Raw genomic sequence first — 25920 nt, 5'->3', positions numbered from 1 at the left:
TCATTACAAATCTTGTTTGGGTTTATTTTGGATAATTGCATGTAAAAAAAAAAAATTACTTTGTAATGTATATACAAAATGTTAATTATTATTCATATTCAAGCGTTTCTGTGAAAACTATTAATGCGCATGCATGACAGGGAGGCGCCCTCTCGATCACATGATTTTTTTCCTGATAATTAAATAACTGAAAATTGGGTTGTCTCACATACATGACAAATATATCTACAGAAAGCTTGAAATGTATTTTAAACACATCAATTCAAAATGAAAGCACTGTGTAATCTGTGAAGGCTGCATCTCTCTCTTAAGGCGAGTCCATGTGGAGAGAGCCAGTACTGTAAATTTCATCTGGCAGCCAACAAGAAAACATTTGTTTATTAATTATAATTAATGCTACTTCTGCCTGTGCTTCGAGGCAAACTTAATGCATGCGCTTGAGCATGGTATATATATGAAGGCTCATTATGGATTATAGATATAAATTTTATATAAACCTGCGATTAGTTGAATAATGCAATGAATAATGACAAATGAACTACTAGTAACTAGAAAAATCTTACGTGGGAAGCAGATCTATTAAATACCCTCTAGACATCTCTGTTAAAGTTTTTAAAGCACTTTTTATGCATTTGCATAAATTCTTCTTTCAGAACGGTCCGTAATTGAGAGATGTCTTAACAATGATTTTTCCTCTGAAACACAAAAACGATAATTTAAATAAAATTTATATTTTATGTTTTGAGAATGGCCAGCCCTTCTCTGCAGATATTGTCCTTCTGGTTTTTGCATATTAAATCACATAAATTCTAAAAAATATATAAAAACGTTTTTGTCACTTCTGTAATGCATGTGTATTCCCAAATCTAAAAAAGCCTAAAAACATGTTCATAAACTGATACTTTACTAATGTCTGGACTCTGGGATTGAATAGGCTACATTCTGTGAAAATGTATTGTTCACACTCTAAAAAATATTGTGTGGATGCAACAAAATAAAACCGGCGACACTACTCAGGGCTCCCGTAGTTCTGTTGGACTCAAGCCTCCTCTGCGCCATCTAGTGAGATTTTTGAATGCACAAGCAGTCTGACAAAACCCGATGATCCACATATAATCTGTCTGTGATTACATGAAGAAACAGATGAAATTGAGAAAAACGAAATCTAAACTGATATTTCCTACTGGCACACTACAGCAAAAGATATAAATAACTGGCCGAGCACGAAAATACTAATGTGCTTCAGACTTTTGCACAGTAGTGTATATATAAAGTAAGTATATTTAAATAAGTGTAATTAAAGTTCAAATGTGTTAAGGGCTAGAGTTTCGCTGGAGGAAACAGCTGTGGTGCGATGAGCGGTGAATGGAGCAAAATCTTTACAGTAGATTGGATACTGATGCTCCCTCGTGACCTTTTGTAAACCATATTTATGACAAAGAACTGGACAGATACCGATATTCTAACAATCTATCGATAAACACACACCTTGTGTCCTCTGTTTCTGTTTGATTCCGCTCGCGCTGCTCCACTGCGGTCTGTGGATTAAAGAGCGCTGAAATGGGAGGAGACCGATCTGCCGCCGTTTTCAGATGAAATTTAAGCAAACTGACTCTGGGGCGATCGCAAATTTGAGCTCAGTTTATGGAGCTAAATGCTATAGCCCCGCTAAAAAAGCCTAGCTATGCCCATGCTTCTAGTGTACATTTCAGAGAGCCAGGATAAATATTTCAATTGATCGCTCCGACATCTAAGAGGCACTGAAATCTGTGTTCTGATTCGGTTCTGTGCATACCAGTTCCATATTAGCACCGGGTTTCGGTACCCAACCCTATTCACAGTCTCACGGAAATCTCATGGATTGACAGCTGAACTTTCTCTAAATCCATGTAATTGCTTTATGCTAATAAAATGTAAAGAGTGGGGAAAAGCAAAAGAAACAGAGGAAAGTAGGGAAGGAATGAGTAAAGAGTAAAAGAGTAAACTATCTCTGGATATTAAGTGTCCCTGACTAAACAAGCCAGTGGAACCAAAACTCGGTGACAGAATGGAGAAAAAACCTTGGGAGAAACCAGGCTCAGTTGGGGATCAGTTATCCTCTGAGTAAACACTTGAATATGAATATATGGTGAAGATTAATATAAGAATCATTAATAAATAAGTAATAAATCAAAAATGAATAAATGCATATGAAAAATATTTGTAAACAACATATGAATTTAATCATTTAAACATGATAAACAAGATTTTTGAGAATTCAAAACAAAGAAACCTAACATTTGTTGGGTGACCCAGATTTCTGATTCTGAAAAACATGATCACCAGGTTTTGTTCATGTAGCTGCCGTGCTGCTGTCATTAAAACAAAAGACAAAATAGAACTAAAAATTAAATCTGTGAACTTCACAGTCTGTTTCTTTCTGATCTCAGATTGTTAATGCAGCTGTCTCTACCAAAACTTCAGATTGTGTGTTTTACCCAAATGCTAATGAAGAAGATTTAATTGCTGTTGTCAGTCCAGTGTCTCCCACTACAGGACACAGGAGAGTGCAATAGTATGTCACTGACACACATAGAGACACATGCATCTGTGCTCCACCGTATGCAGGTGTGTTCACGGGAATCTCGTCCAGCTCACAGCCTCTGATCCAAACCCAGAGCTGGCCATGCTCACTCTATCCCCATGACCTTTGCCCCCGTGCACAGTGTCCTGACTGCCCCAGCACAGCAGAGGCTGCCCATGAGATGTGAGCGCACAGCATGTGTTTATCCCCGATTGACTAACTTACTGCAAACCCACAAACAGAAGTCAAGTCACGTCATATCACCTTTATTTATATAGCACTTTAAACTAAATACATTGCGTCAAAGCAACTGAACAACATTCATTAGGAAAACAGTGTGTCAATAATGCAGAATGACAGTTAAAGGCAGAAGCCACCAGGTCTCTATTAAAGAGAGTTGAGGTTGATTTACAGTGACTGGGAGCCCCTCGTTTAAACACATATTATAGATTTAGGGATTCTCTTTAAAGTTTTGTTGGAAAAGGGACTGTAGGAGCCATTTATATATTCACCTTCTCTGGATCGGTTAATATTGCTACTATTATTCTAACCATTGGGTGGGAGTGTTTCACTATGTGTGACACGTCACAGGGAGCTAGATATATTTACAGGTGTTGCAATTAGTTAGGAAAGGGTGTGGATGGTGAGGAACACACGGTTCTTACCGTAGCCGTGAGCAGTCAGTTTACCAACAGCACGACAGCACTTTAATATTCAGCACTGGGTGAAATATCTTTTTTTTTTTACCTTCATAATAAACGGGAACACCACCCAAAGAGAGCTAATGTTTGGACTCAACTTCCTGTTTTTCAACTTTTCTGAATTTCCTGCTACGCATTGAGAACACCATGCCATCTATGCCGAGGCTTATAGGATAGCCTCAACAGGGACTGAGCATAATTCAGTTCTTCATATTTATTATTATTTGTTCATAACCTTGCAAACTCATGTGATATGATCAGAAATGAGTGCTTTCACCTGATAGATCCCAACACTTTAGAGACTTGTGTGTCCTGAAATTAATTTCTGCGTCACTCTTTCTAACAGCTTTCAGTGCTCCTCGCTCACTCTCCAGCTATCAGCTGACCATGCAATCAATCGATTACACACCTGTATCCCAACATGTACTGGGAAAGAGTGGAGGCCCATCTCTGCAAACAGATGCAATGTGGGACATGGAGAATATGATTCAACCAATAAGAGGTTTTGATGGATCATCTTATTATCAGTCTGGCAACAGTCAAACAGGTTTGTGTGTTTGTGTGTGTTACTGTCCAGCCATTCAATCAGCAGTTTAAATAAAAACAAACTGAGAAACAGTATAAACACATGGACTCACCTTCAGTTGTTGTAAATATGATGTGATGCTGACAGGTGTTGATGTGATCGAGGAGCATCTGAGAGAGATCCGATCTCTGCGTCAGAGACTGGAAGATTCAATCAGAACCAACGAGAGACTGAGGCAGCAGTTAGAGGGACGTCTGGCCACATGGGAGAGAGACACCGGTATGTGTGTGTGTGTGTGTGAGAAAGACAATTCATATTTTGACACAATATGATGCTCACATTCATATTGTTAATCTGTGATTGGGCAACAGACCATCACATGACTGATATTCAGAACAACAGTGTCATATTCAGAACAAATATGTGTCATTTTGTTCAATAAACCTGGTAAACGATTGTTTATTTAAAGCTTATTGCACTTCTGGTTAGATGCTAACTGCATTACGTTGCCTTGTACCTTACATGTGCAATGACAATAAAGTTGAATCTAATCTAATCTAATTAAATTTGCTTGAGAAAAGCCCTATTCGGACGGGACTAGTTTTACAGGGGGTCGTTAGAGAAATCTGTGTTTCACAGACGTACTTGGTGATTTTAATCCCGTCCGAATCTGCCACATCTGTGTGTTTTGCTTGTGTGTTTTTCTCACACAACCTCTGTGATAATTCCAGAGCAAATTACCTACTGTTTTTCAGCAAACTCTGTGATCCTCTGAGAAAACTAATGCCGTCCGAATGCGAATGTCTGTGATTGCCGGTGATATTTTATTTCATAACGCGTTTCCTTGTGTGTTTTGGCCAACGCGAATTACCATAGATGCTCTTACCATGCACATGTTTGATATATTTGCTTTCCGGAAAAGAAATAATAATAATAAAGAAAATAATAATAATAAAATCAAGAGCCAGATCACATAAACTGTTAATACCGGCTATTGTAATATCAGCATCAGGTAAGATTACTCACATTCATTTATGCACTCAGTTAGATAATTTAATTACAGATGCAACTTCTTAGGCTTTAAAAAAAATACAAACAAAGCCAACTTTAAGTTTGTCTTGACTAAGGGTTGGGAACTGAGAACCGGTTCCGATTTTTAAAAGAACCGTAACCGTGAGCAATTTTTTAGTTTCTGAAAATGTTTCTGGTGCACGTGACCAAGCGCTGTGAGCAGCCTTGTGCCGGTTTTCTGATGATTGTGCGTTTCCCGTGAAGGATGTCACAAACTGAATAACAGAAATGCCTCCCTGCCTCTTTTATTACAGAGTACATTGTTTCTAATGACGCACACTCTAAAGACTCGCCACGCCACATAGTGTCTTTAACTCCTGAACACGTTTCCCATGACTGGATGCACACTCTCTCCTTTGATAACGGTGCATGTTGTTTGCCTGACTATACATATACAGGCAGCGCAGTGCACCTGCCACCACTAATTTACATTATAATTAAGTCGTGGACTAATTAAGGGGAAGTCGTGGCCGAATGGTTAGAGCGTTTGACTCCTAATCCTAAAGTTGTGGGTTTGAGTCTTGGGCAGGCAATACCGTGGCTGAGGTGTCCTTGAGCAAGTCACCGAACCCCAAACTGCTCCCCGGGTGACGCAGCAAAAATGATGCCTACTGCTCCGTGTGTGTGCTCACAGTGTGTGTGTGTGTGTGTGTTCACTGCTGTGTGTGCACTTTGCATGGGTCAAATGCAGAGCACGAATTATGTCACTTCACTCACAAACTTATTTGTCCCATAGTGTAATTTAATACACATACTGACTTCAACTTGTACCACTAAATAAATAGACTGCTATTGTTATGTAAGTATGAGGGATAGATAATTTAGTGTACAGGTCATTTCAAGAGTGATAAACAAAGTGATATAAAATATTTATTTTCATGCATTTAAATTGTTTTAAAATGTGGAAACCACTCATTGCATCACAGCATCCCCTAACTGCATTATTATTTGTAAAATAGGGGCTTTATGGAGAGTGTGTATACATGATTATAAGTATAAAAGTTTATATTTTATTAATTTAGGGAAATGAACAAGTATCTCAGTCCTCAAGGGACTATTTGGCCAATTAGCTTATTCCCTCTTTTAAAAGCTAAATGTTATTGATAGTGTAAAAAACATCAACTTTGAAGCACATGCTGATTGATGGATTAGTATTACTCAACATTACTTACTACCTCCCACCAACACTACATTCAAAGAAGGTAAAATAATAAAAACATAATAATAGTTAATTTTAATTGGAACCAGAACCGTAAAATTTCAAACGATTTCTAACCTATAGTCTTGACTAACATTTTTTTCAAAATCTAGTTTGCTTTATGCAGTGTTTAAATTGAGTATGTGTGCTTGTGTATAGTTGTGAGAACCATTTCAAACTTAAGCCAAAGTCTTGTTGTTGTGTGTTTCTGTGTGTGTGTGTGTGTGTGTGTGTGTGTGTGTGTTTGACAGTGGCTCCAAACAACATCTTTATCCAGAGTCATGATGCAGTCAGTCAACTGACCAATGAAGTCAGAGCATTAAAGGAGGAAAATCTGGCACTAGAGTCAAAGTTACAAGCCAGCAGAGGTACACACACACACACACACACACACAGACAAACACACAAACAGATGAATGGCTCTAGGTAATGGTAAAGCAATAAATGCATACTGTTGTTGTGCCTACAGGAACAGGGTTGGGAAACACTAGACTTGACCACCTATAATAGCTAATGGAGGGCATCACTGTTCAGCTTTTCTTTTAACCAGCCCAGCAATATACAGACCACATAGATATAATTTGTGGACAACATAACTAAACATAAGTGCTACAGATCACATGCATTTAATGTCTCTGCGAAAGCGGAGATATATTACAGCAAAAGACTTATTAATTCACATGAATCCTATAACAGTCTTATAAATTTGCAGAATGAGCATTACTGTCTATAGGACTCTGGAGCGTTAATAATTAGACATTTGTATGAGGCAGACTGCAGTGAAGAGACAGAGCAGCTCCGGGAGGCGGTGCTTTCTGGGCGTGTCCGTCTGCAGCAGGCGGAGTTAGAGGCAGCACAATGGAAGGAGGAGTTGAGGAGGCTGCAGACACACAACTGTGAACAAAGTCAACAAATCCAACAACTTCGACAGGACAGACAAAACAGTCAGGAGCACAACAACAGGTCAGAGAAACCATGTGAGCACTTAGAAAGAGCAGCTCCATTTGGAGAAAGCCTTTTGTGGTCATTGTGATCTGTTTCTTACTGATAAGTGTGAAACTTGAACAGTATTGGGTGTAACGCATTACTAAGTAAAGCATTACTGTAATTCAATTACCTATCCACTGAAAAAGTAAAGTAAGGGATTACTGCTTTTTTTAGGTAATTTAATTATAGTTACTTTTACAGTTACAGTTAAAGTACTTGCGTAACATACAGTAAATAATTTCAGCAGTTATAAAATCAGCATTGAATTTGAAATCTAAATTTACCGTCTAAAGATAAAATTTAATGCAGCATCTTTAACACTCTGCGTGCCAATGCCTTTACTTTCAGTTTTTCCTGATTCACAGAGAAACCTTAAATACCTTTTCTTTCTTTCTTTTTTTAGATTAGATTCAACAATGTAGAGTACAAGTACAGAGCTAATGAAATGCAGTAAATACTAGTAGATACAGATAATTCTAAAATCTATCGAATCTAAAAAAGGCCTACTTTTATTTGTGTACACTGACAATAACAACAAAACTTTGTGCATTTGCAAAATAAACAACAAACAGGATGCACTTTCAGCCATCTAGGTTTCCTTTAGCAACTTTCTACACGTCACAAACTCAGCGAATATTTGACACAGAAACATGAGAAATGTCTATAGAAAGCTTGTGTCTACTTTTAAATGATTGAATTCAAACTGAAAACGGAAATTTTCTGATTATGCAATCCGTATTGAACTAAATCGAGGTACAGTCTTTCCTGTATCTGAGCTCATTATATGCATTCAACTCCGTGCAAACACCCTCATCTAGATACAAAAAATTTATAAAAAACCCCACCAAGATTCATCTAATTTTCATCGTTTTTGAAATAAGTCCTGCTATGAGGAATTCACTTCAGAAGAAAAGCGTGATCTGACACGGCTTTATTCAGCAGAGAAGATCATTTATGTAATTTATTCTTACCTACATTAGTTAACGTGTTATTTTTAAGTAAACCTGTACGGATTTTACTGAACATCTTGCCAAACTGAAATGTATTGTTTAACTTTTCTTAAGCTTTTTTGTTATTGAGAGTATTTCTATTTGTTAACCAAAGAAGGTTACATTTTTTATAAAAATGTTTAAGTATTACAGTTGTTTTAAAACTAAAAGACTAAACTATTATATGTTTGACTCAAATTGAAAGAATGAAGTGTTACATTTTTATCAAGGGATTTTAAATGGTTAGTTCACCCAAAAATTAAAATTATGTCATTAATAACTTACCCTCGTGTCGTTCCAAACCTGTGAGACCTCCGTTCATCTTTGGAACACAGTTTAAGATATATTAGATTTAGTTAAGAGCTTTCTGTCCCTCCATTGAAGCTGTGTGTACAGTATACTGTCCATGTCCAGAAAGGTAAGAAAAACATCATCAAAGTAGTTCATGTGACATCAGAGGGTCAGTTAGAATTTGTTAAATCATCGAAAATACCTTTCTGGACATTAACAGTATACCGTACATACATTTTTAATTTAGGGACAGAAAGCTCTAGGACTAAATCTAAAATATCTTAAACTGTGTTCCGAAGATGAATGGAGGTCTTATGGGTTTGGAACGACATGAGGGTGAGTTATTAATGACATAATTTTCATTTTTTGGGTGAACTAACCCTTTAAGATGTAGCCTAATTACTAATTTGAATAATTAAGTTACTTATTGAGTAATTAAGTTACTTTTCAGACAGATGAATTAGTAAAGTAATTTAAATACAATATTGATGATGTAATAGTAATTAATTACTTTTTGAAAGTAACTTAGCCAACACTGCATGTGAATGAAGGCTGAGTAACTAGTGATCTGTGTTCAGACTGCAGCATGAGGTGACTTTACTCCAGCAGCAGTTAGCAGAGAGCAGACAGCTGCTTCACTCCCTACAGAGTGAACTACAACTGTACGACCGTGTGTGTGGTGTGAGAAAGAGCACCTCTGCAGGTGAGATACTGCAGAAGCACCACATCTGTGAACGATACTGGAATAGTCCACACACATCCACAATAAAAAGATTCTGCCATGGTTTATTTACTCTCATGTTTCTGCAAAACTGTCATAGTTTATTTATTCCTGTGAAACGTAACATATGTTTGTATCATTCACTACTGCTCACTAGTGTGATTTGCAGCGGTGCATTAGCTATCATGTGAAGTGTGAATATGTGCATGAGTCATGTTGAATATTGAGTAGTAGACTTTCATCAAATCACAGTTTCCAGTTAATACAAACAAATCAGGTATAGATTTTAATCATCCAGTCGGTGCACTAAGCCTCTGTTGTGTAGGGTGGGTGTGTGGTATGCGCTGCCCGGCAGTGGAGCTTGGGGAGCTGCTGGTGGAAGTTCGGGCTCTAAGGGCCCAATTGGAGCGCAGTGTACAGGAGAACAGTGCTCTACGAGCTCAGCTACAGAAACAGCTGGATCACTGCATCGATCAGCGCCCGTCGCCCATCATCCTGGGAAGTCCGCTGCGAGACGTGCTTTACCGCCGACAGCTTATGCACGGTAGCGTGTGCCCATGCTGATTTCACATTGACTGTTCTGCATGCATGATTTATAGGGTGGCCATTTGTTTTGCACATGTCCTGGCCAGGATTTTAATATTGTCTGAAACATCCAAAGTAGTTTGACCAATAAAATGTAGGTATTGTATATAATCTACCAATTGTGGTGCGTGAGAAGGTAAGATCTACAGAGAATCAAAGTGATTTAAATAAGTGCACGTGTTAGGTGTGTTTGTTCATTTGTTCGACTTGAAATGACGCTGTGCATCGATCATTGTATGACACCAAAGTACCAGGAGAGTCATTTGAAAGCATAAGGAGGCATCTACTCTGCTTTCTATAGCTCTCGTCAATGTCATACAACGATCAATCTGCAAAGTGCAAACAGCCAAAACCTTGATATTTTAGGCAATATAGAAATCCTGGCAAGGACAGGACTAGTAAAAATGGCCTATATGATTACCCTAGTGATTAAAAGTAAGTAGATAACATGACACTCATGTGTTAGGTATTGACATGTGCACTGAGAATCTGCTTGAATATGTCGAGCATTACCTGCAGGTTGGTCGTAGTGGTTTTGTGATGTACTAACCAATCTGCCGTGCTCCACAGACCCTTCTCCTTCTCCTCCTGTCAGAGACGTGGGTCCCCTGTACTCCCCGTACTCAGAGATGGAGGACAGCGCTGTGAACACTAATGGTGTGTGCTGACATCGGCTGCAGCTGGGATTCTTATGTCACTATTTCATTGTGGCTAAAATGCAGGCCTATCAAGTTGTTTGAATTGGATTTTAAGTCATTATTTTTTATCTTATACATTTTCTGCTGAAACTAAACCCACACTTAGACTTGGCTTCTGGCTTCATTGAGAACCTGAGCTTGTTTGTCTTGCACAAATTTACCAGTTCTGGCAGCAGTTACAGGTAAACTTTCTAGTGACCTTCTGGACCCTGCTGAAGTACTTCTGGTTGGGAACTAGTAATTAGTGGTGCTGCTTGAGGAATGTTCAAGTTATAAGGTTGATGAGAAGAACTAAAATGCATCCTCTCTCTTTAGACTCAATGGAGCCTCATACGGATCTGGAGGGAGAAGCTCCGGACGGCTCGTTTGCCAACTGTAACGGGCGGCATGCCATCGGTCATGTGGATGACTACAGTGCCCTGCAGCAGCAGGTAATGGAGGGCCGGGCACTCGTGCAGCGGATGGAGGCGGTGCTGCAGTCGAGTCTCAGCTCTGCCCTGCTGGAGATTAGCGGAGGAAAGGTGATGCTCAGACGCGTGACAGATCAGAGTGCTTGTGCAAACGGCATTGGGGTCACGTGTTTCTCACTTACAGGCTCTGGATTATAACACAGTGAAGACACTTCTCTCCAACACCAAGACCTTGTGTCAGATTCTGGATGAGGCAGTGTCTCTGCTCAAGATGTTCTGGCGGGCGGCGCTTCCGAGCAGCGACGGTCCCGCTCATCTCATTCAGAGGGTTCGAACTGCATTTATTGAGCCCTAAAAACCAAATGCAGTGTTAATGGGAATGAATTGAGCACTGAGAATTGTGGCACTGTCTCCTCTCAGGAGCAGTTAATGCGTGAGGAGATCCAGTCGCTCCATTTGCGGATGGCTGAACAGGAGGAGGTTCTGCAGGGAACCATCCAGCGTCTACGCTGCTCCAACCGAAGCAAAGAAAGCATGGAGACCTTCATTGTCAACCAGCGTGAGTTCAAAAATGAAGAATAAAAAACAGTGCTTTTTAGCCTAACAGAAGAATTCAGGCCAGTAATAGCCTGGCTCAGACATCGAATAAAGTAATCAAATGTAAAATAAAACACTGTATAATAGTCTTCACTGCGTGTGTTAAACATCCCAAACACGGCAAATGAGGCCCAAAGTATACTTAACTTTTTTCATTTTGCTCCGTCATAGAAAAATGGCCTGGGGACCAGTGTGAGTTCTTACGTAGCTCAATGGCTTTGTGATAACAATTGCATTTGGGTTTGTAGAGAGGAGCAAAAGGAAAAAACTATAAAGTTCACATGCTGAGCACAGCTCGTCTCACTATGTAGACTTTTGGTCCTAATGACTGAGCCTCCTGCCTGTTGGTGTCACTGTTGGACAGTGTTTTCTCTACTTCCTGTTGGCCTTCTGTAGCTTATCGTAGCTCCATGTAGCTGTTTTTATTTTTATTTTTTTTCTCTATAATCTTTCTTACTATCACTGTCTGTTTTTGTTTTTTTTAAGTTGTAAAATATAACTTAATTCACACCATATTTCTGATATTATCGATCAATCTTATCAGATTAACTTTGATCGTTCACTTTTCCATGAGTGCAGTACACCTGCAAAGTGCTAGCACTCGTTAGCTTGTCATTAGCGTTTTCTTTTCTCCTCTCCTCTCTCACGCTGCAGTTTTTCACAAGTTCATCAAACATCCGCAGTAAGAATATTTCATCAAGCACGGTGAGTAATGGCTTCTCCTGCAATTGTTATTTGCACCTCTTGCCACATGTACAGTTTATCTATCTCTGTCACAGATGAGGGATTCACATGTGATAAATGCAGGGAAATAGTTAGGCTGACAGAGAAGATTTCAGAATTAGAGACACGCATCCAAACTTTAATTGAGGACAGTAAGAATGTTAGGGCTCTAGATACGGCTTTGGATGCGTCTAGCTCAGGGATTCCTGTACATTGTCCGGTTCTGGCAACAGAGCCCCTGAAGCAGGGCAACTGGGTGACGGTGAGGCAGCGTAGTCGTGGGTCAAAACACCGCTCTTCTGTTCCGATCAAAACATTAAACAGCTTCTCCCCACTCAGTGATGCACCCACTGAGAAACCTGATGAAAGTGCTCTAGTTATTGGTGATTGTATTGTACGGAACGTGAATATAGAGACACCAGCCACCATAGTCAAATGTTTACCGGGAGTCAGAGCGCCTGACATCTTGGCAAATTTAAAACTGCTGGCTAATGCTAAACGTAAATACAGTAAGATTGTTATTCATGCCGGCGCTAATGATGTTCGACTTCGCCAGTTGGAGATCACTAAAAATAACTTTAAAGAGGTGTGTGAACTTGCAAGCACGATGTCAGACACTGTAATATGCTCTGGTCCCCTCCCTGCTTACCGTGGTGACGAGATGCATAGCAGATTGTCATCACTCAATGGCTGGATGTCTAAGTGGTGCCCACAGAATAATATAGGTTTCATAGATTTCAATTGGACGAGCTTTTGGGGCAGACCTGACCTGTTTAAAAGAGATGGTCTTCATCCCTCCTGGGGTGGCGCCACTCTTCTCTCTAGAAATATGGCAAATAGTCTTAGAGTTTATACTTGACTAACTGGGGCCCAGATCAGGAAGCAGACAGACTGGCTAAACCGACCGTCTGCTAGCTGCCTCCCGTCACAGAGGTCAGTCAATTCTCAGCACATAGAGACTCTTTCACCTAGATATCACACTATAGAGACTGTGTCTGTTCCCCGAACTAGAAAATACAAAAAACATCCAAACCAAGTTAAGGCTAACAATTTAATTGAGGTTCAACAAATAAAAAACAAATGCAATATGGATAAACAAATGATAAAGCTTGGCTTATTGAATATCAGATCCATTTCTACGAAAACACTTTTTGTAAATAATATGATAACTGATCATAAAATAGATGTGCTCTGTTTGACAGAAACTTGGCTAAAACCTGATGATTACATTATTTTAAATGAGTCCACCCCCCAAGATTACTGTTATAAACACGAGCCGCGTCTAAAAGGCAAAGGGGGAGGAGTTGCTTCAATTTATAACAACGTTTTCAGGATTTCTCAGAGGGCAGGCTTCAAGTATAACTCGTTTGAAGTAATGGTGCTACATATAACATTATCCAGAGAAACAAATGTTAATGATAAATCCCCTGTTATGTTTGTACTGGCTACTGTATACAGGCCACCAGGGCACCATACAGACTTTATTAAAGAGTTTGGTGATTTTACATCTGAGTTAGTTCTGGCTGCAGATAAAGTTTTAATAGTTGGTGATTTTAATATCCATGTCGATAATGAAAAAGATGCATTGGGATCAGCATTTATAGACATTCTGAACTCTATTGGTGTTAGACAACATGTTTCAGGACCTACTCATTGTCGAAATCATACTCTAGATTTAATACTGTCACATGGAATTGATGTTGATAATGTTGAAATTATTCAGCCAAGTGATGATATCTCAGATCATTATTTAGTTCTGTGCAAACTTCATATAGCCAAAATTGTAAATTCTACTTCTTGTTACAAGTATCGAAGAACCATCACTTCTATCGCAAAAGACTGCTTTTTAAGTTATCTTCCTGATGTATCCAAATTCCTTAGCATATCCAAAACCTCAGAACAACTTGATGATGTAACAGAAACTATGGACTCTCTCTTTTCTAGCACTTTAAATACAGTTGCTCCTTTACGCTTAAGGAAGGTTAAGGAAAACAGTTTGACACCATGGTATAATGAGCATACTCGCACCCTAAAGAGAGCAGCCAGAAAAATGGAGCGCAGCTGGAGGAAAACAAAACTAGAGCTATTTCGTATTGCTTGGCGGGAAAGTAGCATATCCTACAGAAAAGCATTAAAAACTGCTAGATCTGATTACTTTTCTTCTCTTTTAGAAGTCAACAAACATAACCCCAGGTATTTATTCAATACAGTGGCTAAATTAACGAAAAATAAAGCCTCAACAAGTGTTGACATTTCCCAACACCACAACAGTAATGACTTTATGAACTACTTTACTTCTAAAATCGATACTATTAGAGATAAAATTGCAACCATTCAGCCGTCAGCTACAGTATCACATCAGACAGTGCACTATAGACCCCCTGAGGAACAGTTCCACTCATTCTCTACTATAGGAGAGGAAGAATTGTATAAATTTGTTAAATCATCTAAACCAACAACATGTATGTTAGACCCTATACCATCTAAGCTCCTAAAAGAGGTGCTTCCAGAAGTCATAGGTCCTCTTCTGACTATTATTAATTCCTCATTGTCATTAGGATATGTCCCCAAAACCTTCAAACTGGCTGTTATTAAGCCTCTCATAAAAAAACACAACTTGACCCCAAAGAACTTGTTAATTATAGACCATCTCGAATCTCCCTTTTCTGTCCAAGATACTAGAAAAGGTGGTATCCTCACAATTATATTCCTTCTTAGAGAAAAATGGTATATGTGAGGATTTCCAGTCAGGATTTAGATCGTATCATAGTACTGAGACTGCTCTCCTTAGAGTTACAAATGATCTGCTCTTAACAACTGATCGTGGGTGTATCTCTCTATTAGTTTTATTGGATCTTAGTGCTGCGTTTGACACAATTGACCACAGCATTCTTTTGCATAGGCTTGAACACTTTGTTGGCATCATTGGAAGTTCATTAGCATGGTTTAAATCCTACTTATATGACCGCCATCAGTTCATAGCAGTGAATGAAGATGTATCGTATCGATCACAAGTGCAGTATGGAGTACCTCAAGGCTCAGTACTAGGGCCGCTACTCTTCACGCTTTATATGTTACCCTTGGGAGATATCATCAGGAAACATGGTGTTAGCTTTCACTGTTATGCTGATGATACTCAGCTCTATATTTCCTCACAGCCCGGCGAAACACACCAATTTGAAAAACTAATGGAATGCATAGCAGATATAAAAAATTGGATGACGAGTAATTTCTTACTGCTAAATTCAGAAAAAACAGAGGTGTTAATTATAGGGCCTAAAAACTCTGCTTGAAATAACCTATAACACTGTCTAAGACTTGATGGTTGCTTTGTCAATTTTTCGTCATCAGTTAGGAACCTAGGTGTGCTACTTGATCGCAATCTTTCCTAGCATTCCTAACATTTCTAGCATTTGTAAAACTGCATTTTTCCATCTCAAAAATATATCTAAATTACGGCCTATGCTCTCAATGTCAAATGCAGAAATGTTAATCCATGCATTTATGACTTCAAGGTTAGACTATTGTAATGCTTTATTGGGTGGTTGTTCTGCACGCTTAGTAAACAAACTACAGCTAGTCCAAAATGTAGCAGCAAGAGTTCTTACTAGAACCAGGAAGTTTGACCATATTAGCCCGGTCCTGTCCACACTGCACTGGCTCCCTATCAAACATCGTATAGATTTTAAAATATTGCTTATTACTTATAAAGCCCTGAATGGTTTAGCACCTCAGTATTTGAATGAGCTCCTTTTACATTATACTCCTCTACGTCCACTATGTTCTCAAAACTCAGGCAATTTGATAATACCTAGAATATCAAAATCAACTGCGGGCTGCAGATCCTTTTCCTATTTGGCGCCTAAACTCTGGAATAACCTACCTAACATTGTTCGGGAGGCAGACACACTCTTGCAGTTTTAATCTAGATTAAAGACCCATCTCTTTAACCTGGCATACACATAACATACTAATATGCTTTTAATATCCAAATCCGTTAAAGGATTTTTAGGCTGCATTAACCGGAAACACTTCACATAACACCCTATGTACTTGCTACATCATTAGAAGAATGGCATCTACGCTAATATTTGTCTGTTTCTCTCTTGTTCCGAGGTCACCATAGCCACCAGATCCAGTCTGTATGCAGATCAGAGGGTCACTGCAGTCGCCCGGATCCAGTACGTATCCAGACCAGATGGTGGATCAGCACCTAGAAAGGACCTCTACTGCCCAGAAAGACAGCGGAGACCAGGACAACTAGAGCCCCAGATACAGATCCCCTGTAAAGACCTTGTCTTAGAGGACCACCAGGACAAGACCACAGGAAACAAATGATTCTTCTGCACAATCTGACTTTGCTGCAGCCTGGAATTGATCTACTGGTTTCGTCTGGTCAGAGGAGAACTGGCCCCCCAACTGAGCCTGGTTTCTCCCATGGTTTTTTTCTCCATTCTGTCACAGATGGAGTTTCGGTTCCTTGTCGCTGTTGCCTCTGGCTTGCTTAGTTGGGGTCACTTCATCTACAGCGATATCATTGACTTGATTGCAAATAAATGCACAGACACTATTTAACTGAACAGAGATGACATCACTGAATTCAATGATGAACTACCTTAACTATCATTTTGCATTATTGAGACACTGTTTTCCAAATGAATGTTGTTCAGTGCTTTGACACAATGTATTTTGTTTAAAGCACTATATAAATAAAGGTGATTGATTGATTGATATGTAAACAATAACCAGCTAGGAGAGTCCACTGCATTTTTTTCAGTATTCTTAAGGTTGTTAAAGTGAGTTTGTACTTTTGCTGTTATATGTGGTTGGTTTGTTAGTGTAATGATGTCATCAGCTTCCAAGCTTTAACAAGCACATCTTTCTTACAGTTTCCCGGACGCGAGATGTGCTGAAGAAAGCGCGAGTGAATCTAGAGGTGCGTGTTCAGTTTCATCTCAGACAATATGTGTTCACTACTGTATTTGTCTTGTGTTTGTCCCTCATCTTGAGTCTCGACCTCCTTCCTTTTCTTTTTTTCTTTCTTTCTTTGTTCTGTCTTTCCTCTATTTCTCTCATTTTCTCTGAGTGTTTCCAGAAGAATGAACTCAGGATTTCCTCTCTAAGCTCCTCCTCTTCCTCTCTTTGCCATGGTAATGGTCTAGTTTGTGGTGTGTGTTTCAGCTCATGCTACTTGTGTCATCATTGCTTGAGTACTTCCTTCTGTGAGATCTGTCATGTGACAACAGGGGTTGCATGAGCTACTTATGATTTGTCCAATCACAAACAGGGACAAGATTTATCACATCTCACTGACATAAACACAACTAGTGATGCAACAAAATATTTTTTTCTTTTAGAAAAACTAAAGTTTTAGTTTATTTAGCATTCAATGCTCAGACTTAATAAAAATATTTAAATGTGGAAATAATGTAGTTTTTATTGTGGCTTTACTCCAATTGAATGACTTTCCTGAGGTAAATGTGACGTGAATCCAGCATACACACAGTTTAGTTTATCCACACTCTATGCATGATCATTAAACATCAGCCTTGTGGCCATACAGAGCTGGTCAAATATTAATGAAGACCTATGGTGCATCACTGCACACTACAGCATGTGCTAACAGACATATCAACTGATCATGAAATGATTCAAAAACATTACAGGATCTTTAAACTGACTCTGTGTGTGTGTGTGTGTGTGTGTGTGTGTGTGTGAGTATTAACCTCAGGAATGCATCTCAGCTTCCCCTGATGTGTTTCAGATTATCAGCAGGATTGATTGTAGAGTCATGTAGGTTCTTTCACTCTTCTCCAGGAAAAGTCTTCACAGGCGTGTCCACAGGTTCTTCCGCTTGGGGTTGCGTGATCCCTGCATCTTCTGCGATTGCCGTGGAAACAGCCAATCTGCAGCAACCTGCCAAGAAGCGTTTCAGGGAGTGACTTCAGCTTTCTGCCTCCTGTTAAACCAGTCAACCACTCACTCTATTGAGCCTTACCCTCCTCTGTCACCGCTTATTTGTGATTTGACCTCTTTCCTTCAACAGTGGGCCATTAATCGCCACATGCCTAATGATTGACAGTTTGTGAGAAGACAGTATTTATGTTTTGCCATGAGACAGAGAGGAAACATATTCTTCACTTTCTGAGATATGAACAGACTGCCACAGAATTCCCTTGAGTATTTCAGGGATTTTTGGCAAAAATGCATTACACCTGTGTAGCTGATCAGCATGCGAGCCATTTTGAGCACTGACCACTGCATCGTAAGACAAAATGGCAATTAAAGCATGTGGAATAAGTTCACGTGCTTGACAATGTGCCATATATTTTGACACTGTTAGTATTAATATGATTGTTGATATTGTCATTATTATCCATTGCTACTTATTGAAACTGAATGTTGTGTTTAGTATTTGCATGATGGGGGTTGATAAAGAGAAAGTACACCTTTTTTTGTGAAGCGAGGTTCACCAAACAAGCCAAAGTTTGCAAGGTTAATTTCCATCTTTTCAGTTGTTGATGATGACTTCTGTATGTAAACTGATTTCAAGTAATCCATGTTTAATAGCACTATTTTATTCACCTTGTAGGAACTGTGTCAGAGTGCTTTAAGCATCTTGGCAGTTGCTCATGAATTTGCAAAAATTTATATAGAATGCGAGTAAGTTGACATTGATTTGTGCACAGTTACTCCTGTGCAAATACAATCAATTAAAGTGTTTAAGATTTCTGAACTACAGATTGCAAACGTTGGCAGGGCATTGGTGAGACCAGAGCTGCTAATGTTTCAATCACGTAGCCAATCACAATCAGAGATATGTCTTTATCACTCAAGATTTGTGTTGCTGTATTTTTTCTTTCCGAGCTGTACATGTATGCCTTCCTGCTGTTTGAATTTGGCACTCTGGGTCAACCTAGCCAATGTTTGCTATAGGATAAGCAAATGTATAAAACATGGGTAGCTGTGCAATAGCCATTTGATCTTGATGTAAGACACCATATAGATTAATTTACTTTGTACATTACACCAATTTATAAACCTTAGAAGTTGCCTTGCCTCAAATCTTTTGCATATGATGAAAACATATGCTTTTAAGTGAATGTTGCTTTGCCTTTAAACAGCGATGTAAGTGATTTCAGAGAGAAATGCAATATTGATCTTTAAATGGCCTTGTGGGTGCTCCACAGTATTAGGGTGTATATCACTATATATATCACTACATTCAGAACCACAAATGAAATGTAAGTGAAGGACTAATGTGATACAGGAAAGTTTTGGATGAAAAACCAAAGCCAGAGGGGGGAACCAACCTGAATTCAGGTAGAGAGAGAAATTAGCAGTAGACGTTGGTTCTGAAATCTTTATAATATGTATATAGTGCTTAAAGGCTCATTTGTTGCTATATATGTTACTGATGTTATGGTGTAATGTAACAAAAGATTGCCGACACAAGCCAATCAAACTCTGTGTCTGATGCTTATGAAAATGCGCCATGCTTTATTACAGCTTCATTTGCAGTTTTAACAGGAATAAACAATAGAAATGCATCGTTTTCATTTTGTCTGTGAAAGTTGCATAATTTTGAAATGTGTCAAGTTACTTTTATTTATAGCGCTTTAAACAAAACAGATTGTGTCAAAGCAACTGAACAACATTAATTAGGAAAACAATGTGTAAATAATGCAAAATGACAGTTAAAGGCAGTTCATAATTGAATTCAGTGATGTCATCATTCAGCTCAGTTCAGTTTGAATAGTATGTGTGCAATCATTGGCAATCAAGTCAACAATATCACTGTAAATGAAGAGACCCCAACTAAGCAAGCCAGAGGCGGCAGCAGGAAGGAACCAAAACTCCATTGGTGATAGAATGGAGAAAAAAACCTTGGTCAAAACCAAGCTCAGTGGGGGGCCAATTCTACTATGAAGAGACGAAACCAGTAGATCAATTCCAGGCTGCAGCAAAGTCAGATTGTGCAGAAGAATCATCTGTTTCCTGTGGTCTTGTCCTAGTGGTCGTCTGAACAAGGTATTTACAGGGGATCTGTATCTGGGGCTCTAGTTGTCCTAGTCTCCGCTGTCTTTAAAGGCTGTAGAGAACCTTTCTAGGTGACGATCCACCATCTGGTCTGAATACGTACTAGATTTAAGGAAAGATTGATATCAAATAGCATACCTAGGTTCCAAACAGATGACGAAGAATTGAAAGAGCAGCCAACAAGTGTTTGATAGTGTTCTAGGTTATTACATGAAGATTTTTTAGTTCCTATAATTAACACCTCTAATTTTGCAGAGGTGTTTGACCCTAACCCTAACCCTAGCAAAAAATCCTAACCCTAACCCTACCCACTAACCCTACCCCTAACCCTAAACATAACCTACCCCTACCCCAACCCTACACCTTACCCTAACCCAACCCTACCCCTAACCCTACCCCTACCCCTACCCCTACCCCTACTCCTACCCCTACCCCTACCCCTAACCCTAACCCTAAACCAATGCACGGGCCCGAGTCCCACCGGCCGCCAAGAGGTTAGGTTTATGTAAAGTCCAATAATCGAGCTCCAGAGGAGCCCGAATATGGTTGTGCACTGTCCATTCTATCAACTGGCCGCTCCACACGCATAAGAAACCGAGAATCAGGAATGCCCGCATCGATAGCCCACTGTCCACTCTCCGGTCCACCATACAAAACAAAGATGATCACGTATATTCACAGATATAAGAAGGAAAAAAGGAAGAGGAATAATCTCCACCTCTGAAAAAGATCCTGTATAGATGTAAATTCAGTTTTTGAACCCCCATGGACTGTTTTTAGTTTTTTTATAACCAGGATGAATAAAATGATAGGAAAGGATAGTAGTTTTACAGTAACTCTGTATGGAGTTAACTGTGCTTCACTCCATATTAGAAAAAGGAACAATGTATCAGTTTAAAGCCCTTTATTCTATGCATGTTTTTAATCCCCATGAACTTTTTTAATACATTTATTTATTTATAATAATCGTCATTTTAAGGTTTATGATATATTAATAAAAGAGTCGTGAATGAATAATATATGTATTTTTAATAAAATGATATAATAATCATGTTGGGGTAAAAACGATGCGGGTTGTCGAGACCAGGGCTATATTCGTATCCGGTTTGTGCGGCAGAGGGTAAAAATCATAAGGGGTGAAGCAAAACAAAAAGATACTGACGGTTAAGTTTAGGTTTGGGGTGTGGGTGGGGGTTAGACAGTAGCGGGCTAGCCATACAAGAGTTAGGGTTAGGTTAGAGTTAGTTAGGGTTAGAGTTAGGGTTAGGGTTAGGGTTAGGTTAGAGTTAGGGTTAGGTTAGAGTTAGGGTTAGATTTGGAAAAATACAACAGCTCCCCCCAACCTAGCCCTCGTCTAGGCCGGTTTGGGATAGGGAGACTGAGGGAAAGGTGCACGGGCCCACGCTTGTCAGACTATACCATATCGCGTGAGATCATCTCCGGTCTAGGAGCTGCGCTTGTCTAAGCATTGGGCCTAAAAAAGTGAAAATTATGTTTTTAAACGCTGGGTCTGCGATGGTTAAATTTAGGCTCTGAATTTTTTCACCCTTAAGTTTCACAGTGCTCGAGTTGAACCAGCTGGGTTCATAATTGCTGAGGTTATGGCGGTTAGCTTGAGAGTGCAGTTTGTTCCAGCACTCAATCTAGATCTAAGTAGATATGAGAACACAAAGTTCTTGACTGAACTTGTTCCAGATCGGCGAACCAGACCACAACTCGAAGGTCGCAGACTGATAATCCCGACCCAGCATCGTGTTCTGCCAAAAAGTATTGTTTCAGCCAGACTGCCATGTTATCAAAGACGGTTAATGTCATAGTTAAATTATAATCATTGGGTCTGTGATGGTTAAGTTTAGGGTGTGGTTTGGTCCAGCTTTAAAAATAGCAGTCTTCGAGTCGAACCGGCTAGGTTTTTAAATGCTGCGGTTATGGTGGTTAGGTTTAGAGCGCGGTTGGGTCCATCTATAGATTTAACAGTACTCGAGTTGAACCGGCTAGGTTTTTGAAGGCTGCGGTTATGGCGGTTAGGTTTATAGCGCAGGTTTGGTCCAGTGCTAAAATTAGATCTGAGTAGATGTGAGATCACGCCAAGAAGTTTTGTTTCAGGCAAATGCCATGTTTCAAGGACGATATTTGTTATAGTAGGACATTTTTTTCATTATTCTTTCCTGCTCCCCCAAAAACAGTTAGAGTGAGGGAAATGTTCAAGACAACCTCTTCAGTAGTGTACCTCAGGATCATCGGGTGTTTCGGCCGTTAAACACTATACACCCTCACGCTGAGGCCGGCTCGCTTGGACGATCAGCCCCAAGCGCGTGTCTTGTATCCAATTGCTGTTTGGGCTTGACCAGATCCACAATTGCATGGTTGGGTTCTGGATCGAGTTAAAAGGGGTTTTCAACTTAAACCAGTAATTAGGAGAGACGTTAATTTGATTCTGTTGATTTGAAATTATTTGGAGTGCATGTTAGAGCGACTGAAAAAACATATGTACTCTGCTGTATAATAAACCAAAATAGGTCTGAAATATCGAAAACTTGGACTAGAATACTCCTAAAAGGTCGAAGGTTGAGACTGGCGGATGCAGGGCATCAAGCTTCTACCAGACCTCCCTCCTAAAAGTTATGGCAAGCCAATCAGACATCACCCTCACACAAGGGTAACCGCTGGATGCGATAACTTCTGAGAGAGAAAGATGTTGCAATAGCCTTCTATTTGTGTGTTTTTGCATACACTGTTACAGGGTGGTGAGTACAAAATTATAAAAATATTTTTTGAGATTAGACCCATCTTGTGCTCCTCCAAATATGTCGGACACGACCGTACAGTTTTCTTAGGTTTTTATCACTGATAAATAGCTCTTTTTAGCATTTAAAGTCAGCTTCTTTGACACCTAGTTAAATATGCGGATTCCTGCTCCAATAACGTTTCAAGGCCTATTTTTCTGGGGATTTAAATAGCATTTTTCTTAATTTCAAGCCTGGATTCTGATCTCTGTCACTTAATTGTTCTGTTGTTAATATTAATTCACTTACGTTAGCGTGCCAATGCTAATATTACTCTATTAATCATTAACACATTACCATTTAAGGTTTAATAGTTACCTCTTGAAGTGAATCAGAAGGCATTAAAACGGTTGGCTCCACGTACTTCCTATATTTTGAAAGTAAGTTTTATCAAGCTCAATAAGTATCAAAATTTCTGCTCCAAACACATTTCTAGGCTTACTCCCAGGGGGTTTTAGATACACTCTTCCTCGTTTAAAATTAGTTTTCCAATACCTCTTTCTTTATCTTTCTATTAGTAATATCAGTGTTTTAAAGTTAGTCTGTTGATAATATTGTATATATAAAGACCTTTAAAGCACTGACACCTCCAAAAGCAATCTGAAAGTTAGCATGTTAGTAATATAAATGTAAACTAAATGGAAGAAAAATAGGAAAAGATCTTTCAGCTTACCACTAAAGGTTTGAGTGTTAAAATTAACATGTCCATAATATCATACATATAAATATAAATCTAAAAATAAAAAATAAAAAACAATTATTAAAACTATAAAAATATATAAAGATATAAAACATATAAAAACATATAAAAACCCCCGGAAAGAAAACCATTAAAGGTCCAAGAGTTTAAATTTAAAGCAAACCAGGAGGTGACTAGGCCTGTCTGGGTCCCGCACCTCCCAACAAGCCTGTCTGGGCTTGGGTTTGCTCCCCTGTCCCGCCTCTTCCTCTCCCCCTGGCGGAGAAAAGGAGAACCGGGAAGGAGTGATCCAATTAAAAGATTCAATGTGGTTTTCAAAAAACGCTGGGTCAGTGATGGCTAAATACAGGGCGTGGTTTAGTTAAGCCTTAAATGTAGCAGTGTTCGAGTTCAACCGACTAAGTTTTTAAACCGCTGGGTCTGTGACGGTTAAGTTTAGGGTGTGGTCTGGTTCAGCTTTAAATTTAGCAGTACTCACCAGACCACAGCTCCAAATTCAGAGTCCGACGATCCCGACCCAGCATCGCGTGTCCGCCATGAAGTCCTGTTTCAGCCAGACTGCCTTGTCCCAAAGACGGTAAGTGTCATCGTTAGACTATAATCACTGGTTCTGTAACGGTTAAGTTTAGGGTGTGTTTTAGTTCAGCTTCAAATTTAGCAGTGTTCAAATTAAACCGGCTCGGTTTTTAAACTGCTGGGTCTGTGACGGTTAAGTTTAGGGTGTGGTGTGTTTCAGCCTTAAAATTAGCAGTACTCACCAGACCACAGCTCGAAATTCAAAGCCCGACGATCCCGACCCAGCATCGCGTTCCGGCATGAAGTCCTGTTTCAGCCAGACTGCCTTGTCCCAAAGACGGTAAGTGTCATCGTTAGACTATAATCACTGGGTCTATGATGGTTAGGTTTAGAGTGTGTTTTAGTTCAGCCTTAAATTTAGCTGTGTTTGAATTAAACCGGCTAGGTTTTTAAACCGCTGGGTCTGTGACGGTTAAGTTTAGGGTGTGTTTTAGTTCAGCCTTAAATTTAGCTGTGTTAGAATTAAACCGGCTAGGTTTTTAAACCGCTGGGTCTGTGACGGTTAAGTTTAGGGTGTGGTTTGGTTCAGTCTTAGATTTAGCAGTGCTCACCAGACCAAAGCTCGAAATTCAGAGTCTGACGATCCCGACCCAGCATCGCGTTCCGCCATGAAGTCCTGTTTCAGCCAGACTGCCTTGTCCCAAAGACGGTAAGTGTCATCGTTAGACTATAATCACTGGGTCTATGATGGTTAAGTTTAGGGAGTGTTTTAGTTCAGCCTTAAATTTAGCTGTGTTAGAAAATAAACCGGCTAGGTTTTTAAACCGCTGGGTCTGTGACGGTTAAGTTTAGGGTGTGTTTTAGTTCAGCCTTAAATTTAGCTGTGTTACAATTAAAACGGCTAGGTTTTTAAACCGCTGGGTCTGTGACGGTTAAGTTTAGGGTGTGGTTTGGTTCAGCCTTAAATTTAGCAGTACTCACCAGACCACAGCTCGAAATTCAGAGTCCGACGATCCCGACCCAGCATCGCGTTCCGCCATGAAGTCCTGTTTCAGCCAGACTGCCTTGTCCCAAAGACGGTAAGTGTCATCGTTAGACTGCAATTACTGGGTCTGTGATGGTTAAGTTTGGGTCTGTGATGGTTAAGTTTAAGGTGTGTTATAATTCAGCCTTAAATTTAGCAGTACTTGAGTTGAGCCAGCAAGTTTTCCGATAGCTGCATCTGTGATGGCTAAGGTTAGGGTGTGTTTTAATTCAGCCTTAAATTTAACAGTGCTCGAGTTGAGCCAGCATGTTTTCCGATAGCTGCGTCTGTGATGGTTAAGTTTAAGCTGTGGTTTAGCTCGGTCTTAAATTTCACAGTACTCGAGTCGAATCGGCTTTAAGAGATTCAATTAGAACAATGACAGAGGCCCATAGTAGGATCTTTTACGTAAGATGGTATGTCTAGTCCGATGGCTCTGGCTTGGGTTAGGTTTGGAAAAATACAACAGCTCCCCCCAACCTAGCCCTCGTCTAGGCCGGTTTGGGATAGGGAGACTGAGGGAAAGGTGCACGGGCCCACGCTTGTCAGACTATACCATATCGCGTGAGATCATCTCCGGTCTAGGAGCTGCGCTTGTCTAAGCATTGGGCCTAAAAAAGTGAAAATTATGTTTTTAAACGCTGGGTCTGCGATGGTTAAATTTAGGCTCTGAATTTTTTCACCCTTAAGTTTCACAGTGCTCGAGTTGAACCAGCTGGGTTCATAATTGCTGAGGTTATGGCGGTTAGCTTGAGAGTGCAGTTTGTTCCAGCACTCAATCTAGATCTAAGTAG

The 25920-nt window shown here is 39.6% G+C and overlaps 1 protein-coding gene across 5 annotated transcripts in view; it reads left to right on the top strand.

The window, feature by feature from the left end:
• The window catches only part of LOC113080899 (myomegalin-like), a 55265-nt gene extending 35646 nt beyond the window's left edge, over positions 1-19619 (top strand). For 4 of the 5 annotated variants that reach the window (XM_026252948.1, XM_026252945.1, XM_026252946.1 and 1 more), the window contains 13 exons: positions 3611-3811; positions 3938-4069; positions 6311-6427; positions 6833-7022; positions 8905-9029; positions 9373-9591; positions 10203-10289; positions 10646-10851; positions 10925-11068; positions 11161-11299; positions 16950-16996; positions 17156-17210; positions 17878-19619. In XM_026252948.1, coding sequence (XP_026108733.1) covers positions 3611-3811; positions 3938-4069; positions 6311-6427; positions 6833-7022; positions 8905-9029; positions 9373-9591; positions 10203-10289; positions 10646-10851; positions 10925-11068; positions 11161-11299; positions 16950-16996; positions 17156-17210; positions 17878-18002 — 1787 coding nt within the window. In that variant the 3' untranslated portion in view covers positions 18003-19619. The remainder of the gene's footprint in view (positions 1-3610; positions 3812-3937; positions 4070-6310; positions 6428-6832; positions 7023-8904; positions 9030-9372; positions 9592-10202; positions 10290-10645; positions 10852-10924; positions 11069-11160; positions 11300-16949; positions 16997-17155; positions 17211-17877) is intronic. The other variant, XM_026252949.1, reaches the window with a different exon arrangement.
• Positions 19620-25920: the final 6301 nt, after the last annotated feature.

This window comes from Carassius auratus, unplaced genomic scaffold, assembly GCF_003368295.1.
Source record: "Carassius auratus strain Wakin unplaced genomic scaffold, ASM336829v1 scaf_tig00032475, whole genome shotgun sequence".
Classification (NCBI taxonomy): Eukaryota; Metazoa; Chordata; class Actinopteri; order Cypriniformes; family Cyprinidae; genus Carassius; species Carassius auratus.
This window is presented reverse-complemented; position numbering and strand designations above follow the sequence as displayed.